General features: G+C 42.9%; 1 protein-coding gene across 4 annotated transcripts in view; it reads left to right on the top strand.

Moving 5' to 3' along the window:
• CPVL (carboxypeptidase vitellogenic like) overlaps positions 1–12799 on the top strand; it is a 115743-nt gene that overhangs the window by 38622 nt on the left and 64322 nt on the right. For all 4 annotated transcript variants that reach the window (XM_042921126.1, XM_042921107.1, XM_042921099.1 and 1 more), the window contains 2 exons: positions 10061–10183; positions 10722–10853. In XM_042921126.1, coding sequence (XP_042777060.1) covers positions 10061–10183; positions 10722–10853 — 255 coding nt within the window. The remainder of the gene's footprint in view (positions 1–10060; positions 10184–10721; positions 10854–12799) is intronic.

Genomic DNA, 12799 nt, shown 5'->3' with positions numbered 1-12799 from the left:
GCTGAACAAACAATGCCACTAAAGTAGCAGGATCGTGATTGAAAAATAAATGAGTAAACTCAGAAATGCTTCTCTGGGGCTCCTGGGTGGCTCAGTTGGTTAAGCGTCTGACTCTTGGTTTTTGAGTCAGGTCATGATCTTATGGCTCGTGGGTTCGAGCCCCGTGTCGGGCTCCACCCTGACAGCACAGAGCCTGCTTGGAATTCTCTCTCTCCCTTTCTCTCTCTTCCCCTCTCCTACTCTCTCTTTCTCTCTCTCTTAAAATAGATAAACTTAAAAAAAAAGAAAAGGTTTTCTCCTCTTCAGCGCAAATGTACTGGACCTAAATATCCTTTCCATTTGCGTACTATGAGTGAGGGGTATAGCCTGATCTCAAAAGGTCTGGAGCAGCTGTTCAGCACCCTGAATTTGGTGCAAGAGAGTCTGGAAGTAATAACAATACCTACTTCATAGGATTGTTTTGAGCATCTAATTAGATAATCCTCCTCAAATATTTAATGACGTGATGGCTGTGGCGAGTACCGAACACACGATGACTGTTATTACCGTTCATGGTGAAAAGCTGGATTAATACATTGTGGCTCCAAAGCATATGACCTAATGTATATAGACAGGGTCTGAGATATTTTAAAAGTTCTGCTCACGTCTTTCTGGGAAGTGGCATTGTCTCTCCTGTTATTTTGAAATCATCTTCAAAAGAAATAGTTTGCTTTGTCTAAACAACGATGGTGGGGCTTAGAAGATGATATTCGAAAGTTTGGGATAGTAGCGAAACGTGCCGGGACCGACCCAGGCCCCCTGCCACTGCCGTGTGGACCATGGCGAGCCCACAACCAGGCATACTGTGGGATCTGCAGGCGGTACGATCCAGAAGGAAGAACCGCCTTGTCTCCTTCCCTCCTTCTCTCCATTTCGGCACAGAACACCAACTGGAATTAATTTTCTCTAAAGAGAGACAAATGTGTCTGTAAATCACCCTCCTCAAGGCATGAAAAAAATGTACTTCAAAAAGAGAAACAAGCTGCATTTAATTCACATAATTAACTTTCTTTATAAGGGTTATCCTTTCTGAGCCAGTAACTATTAGTGAGATTGCTCTTGTTCTTGAGGTACAGACTCACTTGAGAATCCTCTCAAGTGTACGTGGGCCCAGCTAGAAGTTAAAGCAAAACAGCCCTCACTGGAAGGCAGGAAGGTGGCGGCGGGAGGAAGGGGGACTGCCCATTGTTCTCTGAGCGTGTGGCTTTGCGTCCTCTCCCCGGAAAGATTCCGTGCCTATGGGTGGTTGTGGCAACGAATGGGGAGCGTGTCCAAAATGGCAGAATATGTGGTTACAACTGAGCATCTCTCCCTGATCGGGAGGAAGGGGCCAAGTTGCCTCAGAGGCAATTTTGCAACCATAGTTAATGTGAGGGCCAAATAAAGGCAAAGCTTTGAAGCTATTTAAAAATTAGTGAGCTTAATAGGATACTTTATCTTCATCTGCATGAGTGAAGTCCTGCTGGGATCATGGAGTCTGACAACATTTACTGGAATCATCATGGTCCACCGGGTTCGGGTTGCAGGCTCCCAGTAGGTGGGAGCCATGTTTGTGTAATGTGTTTCCTACACTACTAAGCAAAGTGTTTGTTGAATGTTACAGAGCAGCCTTGTGCAAGGTTGTTGCTGGACAAAATAAAAATATTGATGATATTTCTCACCAGTTTCTTTTCATCTCCCTTCCATCGCCCCTGTCTCCCTGCTCTGTGTCCCAGGCCCTGAGAACCCTCCTTTCTACTCCTTTATTTTCCAGGTCCATCCAGTACCCTACCTCCCACCCCCAGCCTCCCTTTCTTTCCTTGGCTATATTGTGCTCAGGTCCTGTTTCTCCATCATGACTATTTTGTTCCTCTCCCCCTTTCTGACTTGCCATCAGCGCACTGTCCATTAGAAAGGATCTGATAAATTAAACTTACTCTCAACATGCTTGTATCTGAATAGAAGGCATAGTTGTAATTGGGGATTTTCCAGCACTGATATACAAGCAAGGAGCGGGAGAGAACTATTCTGCAGGCCCACACCAGTATCCTTTTAGCCCAGGCTTGAATCTGGCCGCCAGAAGGAGGCCTTCAAGAGTCTATAGTTCACTAGTTTTATTTGTAGCTCTTATTTGAGAAGACTGAGAGTGGATTGTAGGGCAGGCATGGGGCTAAGCACTGTTTTATGTATGTCATAGCAACCCTCTGAAGCTGGCACTATTCTTATCATCCCCATCATACAGTTGAGATGACTGAGGCTTGGAGAGGCGAGGTAGGTCTTACCAAGGTCACTCAGCGAGGATTGGGACTAAGCAGCTGGATTCCGGAGCCCAAAGACTGTAGACAAGAAACTGGCTAAAGATTGGAACCCTGCTTGTGTAGATGCTGTCTGGAGCCTCAAAACCTCCATCGCTAAGACCTGCCTCTTCCAGAAAGCAGGTGCACTGTGCGTAGAGGGGAGTCAACATCCCTTCCCTATTTCGTGCAGAATGTCTAAGGGTTATCAACCTTATACAAACATAAAAGAAGTTCCCTGTCCTTTTGCACGTTTCTGTCTTTCTGGCGAAGGCTGAGTTTTAATCGTAAAGACTTAGCTTTGATCATAAAGTTTTATGGAGTAAATGAAAGTTTCAAGTGATATAAAGGCTTGAAGTCCGTGGAATGCAATTATTTATTAAAGCTTGGAACTTGCTGAATTTTATTAGATGACATCCAAGCCACTTTAACTCTTGAGCTCATGACAAATGTCTATTTTCAGTTATGGTCATGTGACCTGCCAATATTTCTTTTAGAATTGAAAATGAATTTGTGACTTAGAACTGGAAGTTTGTACCTTTTGGCCTCCTTCCCCCAACTCCCCCTCCCCCAAATCCTCTGCTTCTGGTGACCACAAGTCTAATCTCTTTTTCTTTGTTTTCTGTGTGTGTGTGTGTGTGTGTGTGTGTGTGTTTTAGATTCTACATGTAAGTGAGATCATACACTGTCTTCCTTGTCTGACTTATTTCACTTAGCATAATGCTTTCAAGTTCCATCCATGTTGTCATAAATGGTTGGCTTCCTCAGTTTTCATGGCTGGATAATATTCCATTGTATGTATGTAACACAACTGCTTTCTCCATTCACCCATCGATGGACACTTCGGTTGTTTCCATGTCTTGGCTGTTGTAGATAATGCTGCAGTGAACATGGGAGGGCACAGCTATCTTTTCAAATTAGTGTTTTGGTTTTCTTTGGATATATTTTCCAGAACTAGAATTGCTGAATCATATGGTAGTTCTGTTTTTTATTCTTTGAGGCACCTCCATACTGTTTTCCATACTGGCTGTGCTGGATTCTTTTTTTTTTTTTTTTTTTTTTTTTTTTTTAGAGAAGCATCCTTTGAATACAAAATAAGAATATATCATTTGGAAGGCAGCATAGCGTGTACCTTTGCATAAGTATGTGACCAAGAGATACAGATCAAGATGTTTTTCTTATGTGTCTATTCCTAGAGATTCTACATTTCTTTTAAGCTCATTTTGCAGAACAATAGATGTTTAGATAAAGTCATAGTCTTGTTGGGAGCCTTCTTTTATTCTTTTTGCCCTTTTCTTTTTTAAATTTTTTTTTAACGTTTATTTATTTTTGAGACAGAGAGAGACAGAGCATGAACAGGGGAGGGGCAGAGAGAGAGGGAGACACAGAATCTGAAACAGGCTCCAGGCTCTGAGCGGTCAGCACAGACCCCGACGCGGGGCTTGAACTCACGGACTGTGAGATCATGACCTGAGCCGAAGTCAGACGCTTAACCGACCGAGCCACCCAGGCGCCCCTCTTTTTTTTTTTTTTTAATTGCAGCAGTGTGGTCTGGAAATTAGATGACACATGGTCTAGAAATGTCTAAGAAGTTGTACAGATTACCACAATACCGAAGTTCCAGCTTTCCCCATTCATTAATTTTCTCAACTGGCCATTTTAAGGACACATGTCTTCTCTCAGAGAAAATAATGGTCCCCAGTGAAATAAGAGTCTACCCCGAGGCCAGATGAAGTCAAGGTCCCTCTCACTCAGTCCTGTCTTCTGGGCTGCTGTATCATTTGTTACTCCATTACACTTGGGCTCTTCCCCGTTTTTGAGGTTTTTCAATGTGTGTATAAAGCTCTCTTTAAGGCATATCCCCTTATTTTCTTTGATCTCCTCCATAAGTGGGGGTGGTTCCACCAACAGTCTGTGGTTGGTGATATGCTAGAGGATACAGCACTGCTATGACTCCTTCCAGAAGGGTAGCCCGCCCTGTGTCCTTCTGGGGACACGAAGGAGTTATGACCAGCCCATAGGTGAGTTCTTCAAAGAGATGTTCATTCCAGGTGGAGTGGCTGGGGGAGCGGGGACAGAGCAGAGCAGGGGGTGCTCAACATACCAGTCCTGAGGCTGACAACTCCGCCTTTTCCATTTCCAGGCAGGGCTTAGGAACTAGGACCCGTGGACAGTGACGCTTTGTGTCCAGGCTTCGGTGTGTCTCATTTCCAAGGCCATTGCTCATTATCCTGGGTGAAGGTTCCACATGTTTTACCATAAAACGTATACCTAGAAGCAAGGCAGAGAATGAGTATAGCTGCACCTATTTTTTTTTTTACCTAAACTTTAGTAAGAAATGCAGACGAGAAACGCAGAGCAGCTCAAACAATAGTAACTGCTAACATATGTGAAATTTCTGCAAGAGGACGTTGTTTCCATTATAGTATTATTCTCTGACACGATTTTTTTTCTTCTAGGGGAGCTGATTTTAGATATGAAATCTTTTTTCCTCCTTTAAAAGTAACCGGGTGGCAGGGGTACAGGAAGCCCGCTGTGAATGTTGCGGGAACATGTAAGAAGGGAGGGCTGCGACGGAATACGCAATTACAAGTTTCTTTAAGTCCCTAGTTCATTGTGCTTTTACACATCTGGATAATTAACCAAGCATTACATTCTCTCTAGACTATTTTTACAAGTACAATATGCTCCCAACGTGATTTCCATTAGGCTGTTCCAAACATCCTTTAAGAACTCAGAAAGATTGCAGACTGAGATTGAAAACCACTGTTCAGCTGTGATGTTGAGACCTTTTCCTCTCGTGGGGGGAAATACAAGACTGAGAGCTGAATTCCGAGATCTTTCCGATGTAAGAGGAAAACTGGAGGCTTATTGCTTTTTTAAGCCCCAGGAATACAAGCATATACAAACACACCTTAATATCTCTAGTCCTCCTTGTCAGAGCTGAGCTCAAAATATGGTCACCATGGGAAAACGTGAGCCACACAACAACGGTGCTGGAAACTGCAGCTTGAAGCTTTTTTAAATATTAGGAAGGAATAATAAGGGCGGACTAAAATCCTGACGTGTCGATGGCTAACCTAATTTGAGTGATTGTGTTAGAAAAATACCTTTGTCTGGCTGAGGTCCTCATTCGAGGGTCACTGCTGAATTCTGAAACAATATATGTTCAGATAGTTAGTGGCCACGCTTTTCCTCTTTTCTTCTTTTATAATCGCTTTGATGCTGTTTCGAGCTTTTATGAGGCCAGGGTCTGATCTGCTGGTAGAAGGTTAGTGCTAATTCACAGGCTTTAGGAGCTTCGCCGGCCAGCTGCTGCCCACATTGATGAACACCAGCAAGAGATCGGAGAAACCACAGGGCTGATAGTTGTGCTGGTTGTTGTTCCCATCGTTGTTATAGGCAGGACTCAGAACAAAAGAAACAAGAGTTCATAAAATTACAGGATTGCGACTGGAAGTCCTAAGGGCCATAGAGTTCATTTCTAATAGGTGAACAAACCTAAAGTCTCTCCCCAAAATATACGTCTCTATTCTATTTAAAATACATCCAGAAAAGAGAAAGCTGGGTAAATAAAACATTTGATTTATTGTCTGGTTGTCTTTGAAAGTGCTGTGGTGGTCAGAGATCGTTAAATTGAGAAATAAATGATTTGGGAAGAATAAACTAACCCGATCTTGCAAAAATAAATAAATAAATAAATAAATGTCTCCACAAGGAGAGTGAAAATAATTGAAATTTCATTATAATGTTTCAGTGTCTGTTTTCCATAAAATAATCCCATAATTGTCTACTGTGTGACAGCCTGAGCCACTCAACCAATGGAATGATTAATGAAAACAGCAGTGAAGGATTTGTCACACTGACACAGGGCACGGAAGTGTGTGATAGTCATTAGAAAGCAAAAATGAGATAAACATCATCGTTAGGAGAGCAGATGTGGACTGAACAGTGAGGAATCTGTTTTGGACATGGTTGTAGAACTACCCGTGTTTTCTTTGAATGGCCAACTTAGCAAGCTTGTAGGGGATGAACCCAGGGCTGAGCCCCAGCTTGGGAGACCATAGACTCATAGTCTATTCCAGGACTCTTGACTGAAATGTGATTTGATATGAGAGATGGGAGATGTGGAGGCAGCCAAGCCTAGATGAAATCCCAGCCAGGCACATGATTGAAATGCATAGACCTTGCTTTCATCGTTTTAAAACATAGGAAGATAATGTTAACTGTCAGGTGGCTCAAATTAAAGTGGGGGAGGTAGCCTATTCATAGTAGATCATAGTAGATGCTCAGAAATTGAGTGGATGTTCCTTCTTAATTTCCTGCCTGGATATATCCCAGATACACATGATGGTCACGGGGGGGGGGGGGGGGGGCGGTGGAGGGGGAGGAAAGGTGCCATAAAAATGTGGCTGTTTTCGCCTAAATTTGTCATCACCTTCAATAGAGCAATTTAAAGTACACGCCCTTCCATCTCAGAAAGAGCGAAAGAGATGTTCTATCGCTAGGTCTTATAACAAGACAACTTAAGGGATGACCTCCAATAGAGAAAAAATGTTTAGCAGTAATGACAGGTTAGTCATTCATTTCTCAAATGTGTCTTCATGGTCCTACTATGTGCTGGGCAAGGTACACCTTGTGAGAATAATAATCCATGAAATGGTAGACTTTGCCCTATCACATTAAAAAAATTTTTTTTAACATTTATTTATTATTGAGAGACAGACAGAGACAGAGAGAGACAGAGCATGAGCATGGGAGGGGCAGAGAGGAGGAGACACAGAATCCGAAGCAGGCTCCAGGCTCTGAGCTGTCAGCACAGAGCTCAACGCAGGGCTTGAACTCACAAACCGGGAGGGCACGACCCGAGTCGAAGTCGGACGCTTAACCAACTGAGCCACCCAGGCGCCCTTGCCCTATCACATTTGAGTCAAGTTTTCTGTAATATTTTTTCAAAAAGAAAGCATTAGCTTTACGAGTTTTGTGTTGTATTCATTTTCGTGCCTTCTCAAATATCTACTGTGATGCCTTTGACAGAAGAGTTGCCTAATAAACCATTACTGAATGAAGACTGTACAATACAGGTTTACCACTGAAACGATTACTCAAGGAAATTTGGCCTCTTTTGTTCACCTTACAGAAATTATATTCGATAAATGTTCACTTATTGTTCCTCACAAGAGAATATAGCACTTTTGGGCAGCAAACCGCATTTCAGGCATGTAAACACATCTTCTTATTACCACAAGGACTCTAAAATGTGCTCATGGTTATGAATGGATACGTTGTTTTGAGTCAATACTTTGCCTAAATAATTACTACTCCACAGAGGTCTGCATCAGTGAGGAGATCCTGTATAAATTACGCAGATTACGTAATTGTATCATACCTTGGAAGGTGTGTCAGTTTGGGAGTAGGTCAGGGCAGGTTTGATTCTGATTCTGCCACTTAACATCTCTGAGCCTCAATGCCCTCGTATTGAAATGGGAGTAATGGCATCTCCAGCATGTGATTACGGTGTAGAATTAGTAGAGCTCTCGGGGGCTCCCAGCCTTTGAACTGCAGACCCCTGCAGAGCCTTGGAAATATTACAAAGGGTCTGCAGACTCATAAGTACCCACATGATGCCTTTAGTCTATTTTGAACACATATGCATTCGCGTTTTTCAAATGCAAGTAAGTTAATTCAAGACCATTCATTCGATGACTGTTTACTGAGCACTAACAGATAAACAGCATCAGGCACAGGGGACATACTAACCCACAAAACAGACGTGGAGCCCTGCGTTCGTGGATCTTTGGTTCTAGTGTGGGTGGGAGAATAACGATGCACAAGATGAATTAGTTGAAGTGTATAGGAAAGTGAATAGGGTTCAATGAAAACATAGAGAAAAGAAATATAAAATGTCAAAAAAAGGGGGGGTCCAAATTTTAGAGGAAAAGCATCCCTAGAAGGCTTCACTGAAGGAAGTAGGGGAGTTAACCATAAGGACACTGAGGGAAGAGTATTCCAGGTGGCGGGAACAACTAATGCAAAGGCCCTGGTGGAAGGGGCCAGTATGGATCACAGTCATGATTATGGTCCAAGACGGGCTGGAGAGGAATGAGCAAAAAGGTAGCAGGGGATAGTGTTAATGAAGTGACTAGATCATGCCAATCCTTATGCCTCCAAAAAAGCACTTTTGCTTTTACTCTGAAGGAGATGAGAAGTCATCAGAGGGTTCAGATTTATGTTTTAGTAGACCACCATCTTGAAAATAGACTGGATGAGGGGAAGGACAACAGCGGGGGCAGGGGGTGGTGGCTAGGCCACTGCAATAATCCAGGCAAAAGATGAGCAAACCTGGAGCAAGGTGATGAAATATGGGTATGTGAAAACACCGGATCCTGGACCTATTTTGACAGAATAGGTGCAATTGACAAGGCTCGCTGATGAACTTTTGTGGGGAGAGAGTGTGTGTGTGGCGGGGAGGGGGGGGGGGGAAGAATGGCACCAAGATTTTTGGTCTAAGCAGTCAGAACAGAGTTAATAATAGAGAGGCTGTTGGAAGGCTTGGGGATTAGAGCTTCATTTTGAACATATGAAGTTTGATATTAGACATGAAGGTGGAGATGGTCCAAAAGGAAGCTTTTTAATGTAAAAAATACAAAACAATTTTTTTAAATCTCCCTGAATAGTAGCTTTTGTCAGCATAATCTAAAAGCAGAATTATAATGTTTGTATCCACAAAATATTTTAAAATTGGAAAAGAACTTTGTACTTGGAAAGGTTGGAAACAGAGATAGTTGTCAAGTGACAATTTCAGTAGCCAATAAATACTACTTTCCTTTTCCTCTTGCTTTAATACATGTTGCTTTCAAGCTGCATCATCGTAAGTATTTTGAAATCTTAATTTTGGCCTTGGGGGTTTCTTTGTCTTTGTAAATGAAGTTTTCAATGGAGCTTTCTGGTAAGAAAGGTTCTGTGGGTGGCGGAATTGTCTTCACTGGCCCATGTTATTTTGGAAGGAAATTAGACTGTTCGCCCATTACACATCCACTTGTCATTTTTTGTGCACCTCACCCATGACTTGCATGTCACGGGTGCCATTTGGGATGCCAAAAGAAGTGACAGAGCTCTGTGCTATTGTGGAATTTACAGCGTAAGGTAAAGAAAATATATGGTATGTCTCATGTGGAAATACTGCTGTCTTACTTTAATTAGCTTAAACACATAATTTTATACCTTTTTTTAATGTTTGTTTATTTTTTTATTTTTTTTTTTAATTTTTTTTTTTTTTCAACGTTTATTTATTTTTGGGACAGAGAGAGACAGAGCATGAACGGGGGAGGGACAGAGAGAGAGGGAGACACAGAATCGGAAACAGGCTCCAGGCTCTGAGCCATCAGCCCAGAGCCTGACGCGGGGCTCGAACTCACGGACCGTGAGATCGTGACCTGGCTGAAGTCGGACGCTTAACCGACTGCGCCACCCAGGCGCCCCAATGTTTGTTTATTTTTGAGAGACAGACAGACAGGGTGTGAGCTGGGGCGGGGCAGAGAGAGAGGGAGACACAGAATCGGAAGCAGGCTCCAGGCTCTGAGCCATCAGCCCAGAGCCCGACGCGGGGCTGGAACTCACGGACCGCAAGATCGTGACCCGAGCTGAAGTCGGACGCTTAACGGACTGAACCACCCAGGCGCCCCATAAACACATAATTTTTATAGCACCAATTTGTGATGGTTCATTTTAACACCCGCCCTTCTCAGTCTTACGCAGGGAAGTACGTGCCAGCCCTTGCACACTATATCCATACATTGAACCCCGTGATGACAACGAAAATCAATCTGAAAGGAGTTGCTATTGGGGATGCGTATTCTGATCCCGAATCAGTAGGTGTCTCCTTTTTCTTTTCTGTTCTGTCCCTGAAAAGATTAAATCCCCTTTAGTCAAATGGAGGCTCCTCTTACCTTAGAGACCTAACTTGGTAGAAGGAAATAGTGTTGCCCAGTTGATTTTCTAATGATTGAAATCTTCCAATTTTTACAAAATGTTTTAAGCTGTCAACTCCCTATGTCAGCCTAGATTGGGTGTGAGTGCGAATGTGGGGCACGCACGTGTGGGTGATACGTTTGTGTGAATTTTGTGCACATGTGGGTTGTGTGTGTATGCTCGTGGTATGTGTGGGCATTGTGTGTGGTATGTGTATTGTGTATGTTTGTACGTGTTGTGTACGTGTTTGTGTGTTCTGTGAGATCTGTGTGTGTGAGTGTGTGTGTGTGTGTGTGTGTGTGTGTGTGTGTAATTGTCTTGCTTGGCTAATTTCAGCACCCACTCGATGAATTACAAAGGGTTATTTCATCAAGCAAGTGGGTCCCTAACTTCTCTCTTTCTCTCCGTGTGACATTTGTGTTTCTCTTCTCTCCTCAGATCATAGGGGGCTATGCAACATTCCTGTACCAAATTGGCTTATTGGATGAGAAGCAGAGAAAGTACTTCCAGAAGCAGTGTGATGACTGCGTGAAATACATCAGGGAGGAGAGGTGGTTTCAAGCCTTTGAAGTGAGTTCTGGGGCCTGCGTTGCCCTGGAGCAATGAGAACCATCTGAGGAGGGTCCTAGAATCCCCGTGGCACTCAGGCATTTTGTTGTTGTTAGGGAAGGTCTATCTGGGATGCTGTCTGAGCTCAGGAGGCAGATGTGTGGGCTGGAAATGGAGAAAAGAACTGTCCCGGCCTCTTTGAATTTACTTGGGCTGTATTTTAAACCTTCGATCACCTTGGAGTGTTTATCTAACTGTGTCTTTCATTAACTGTTTTGATTTCTTTAAATGCTGTGTAGCCCTAAAGGCGTACCCTATCACAAGGAAATCAGAAGAAAGGCTACCCAGAAAGTGGGTGCATGTGCTTCAACCTATGCTCTATCCACACACAGTGTTTCAGCTGGAGAAGTGGCCCCAGTGTGTAACAAATGTCACACATTCCTGTGCATCAGGAACAAAGGTTATGAAGTATAGAAACCAGCACCTTTTACAGAGGGCCTCTGGTGTTTGTAAATATTGTCACATTACTTCCCCAAAGCTGAATTTGAGGATCAAATAATATGGGTATATTCCTCACCCTTTTTGTTGGGGGGAGAGTTATTTCAAATCTGAGACTGTATACTAGATAGTAAGACATTCGGGGTTTTGTTTGGGTTTGATTTGGTTTTGCCAGTGCACACAAAGACCGTGTATCCACAGTCTTCCTGAAGGGTTTTTGTTTTGTTTTGTTTTGTTTTGTTTTGTTTTGCTGCTTTTGCCATAGAGCCATCATGTTTTCTACACGAGTAAACGAGGCAAGGATTGCATTTTGAGGACTTCGGTCTTTTTGTTATTGGGAGCACATCCTGTATCATTAATGCTGAGGCCTGGTATTAGCAGTCTTCTAGGCACTGAAAGTCAGCTGGTTCAGATCAAAACGAGAGACATACAAACTTAGAAGGGGGTAAGAAATATAAAATGCTCCATTTTATAAGTAAGGGCGCCTGGTGTGGCTACAGAGTGTGGATTCAGAATCCTGTGCAATTGTCAATGCCAAGGAAGAGGGATCTTATGGGGACAGGGAGGGCTGCCTTTCAACTTGCGATGACTATTTTCAGTCTAGTGTTAGGCGCTCTGTTGTAGTAAGCGGAAAGGGTGAAAGGATTGAACCGTTAGAATTTAAAATTAATATCAAATTTTACATCATGTGAGACCAATAAGCAAGTGAGATATTTGATGTGTTTGTGAGGAAGCATCCAAGAATTATTGATGTTAAGAGGAAAAACATCTGATTGGCCCTGAGGGATAAGGAAAGCAGAAAAGATGTCCATGATGCATGATGCGGTAGCCTGAGCACCCACAGGTTTAGTGAAACAGTTGACAAGTTCAGGTTATTCTTTGCATTCGGAGGTAATGAGGAGACGCCCTATAAGGTTAGAGTTTCTGCCAAACTAGATTCATCAGGAAAAAAAATGCAGAAAGACACCAAAGTACAGTACAAAACAAAACGAAAACAAAAACAACAACAAAACCTAAAATCTTTGAAGGTATGCAATGTCTCTGTGACCATCGGTCCAATATTTGGAGTGATGAATTAACATAAAAACCTTTGTTTTTTCAAGGGAAATAGATAAAATGGCACTTGGGAAAGTAAGCAAGTACTCGTCAAATGTGTTTCAGTACATGCGATAGAAGTCTCCCAAGAAATCCTGAGACCCGAGCGAATACAAATGTCAAAATCACAGGCCTAAATAATAGAGCCTGTTTGATGCTCTGGTCCCTTAAAATGATTTAGTTAATCAAAGAGCGGTAACTCAGAGCTGGAGGGAAATTTATAGATCATCCTCTGCCCTTACACACACACACACACACACACACACACACACACACACACACACACACACGTCCACACTTCCTTGGGGCGGAGGCTAAGGCCCAGAGGGCCTGCCTTCAATTGCCAGAAGCCACTTAATAGATTCTGGAAGGCC

This window comes from Panthera leo, chromosome A2 (assembly GCF_018350215.1).
Source record: "Panthera leo isolate Ple1 chromosome A2, P.leo_Ple1_pat1.1, whole genome shotgun sequence".
Lineage (NCBI taxonomy): Eukaryota > Metazoa > Chordata > Mammalia > Carnivora > Felidae > Panthera > Panthera leo.
Note: the sequence above shows the minus strand (reverse complement) of the source record. Positions and strands in the feature narration are given on the sequence as shown.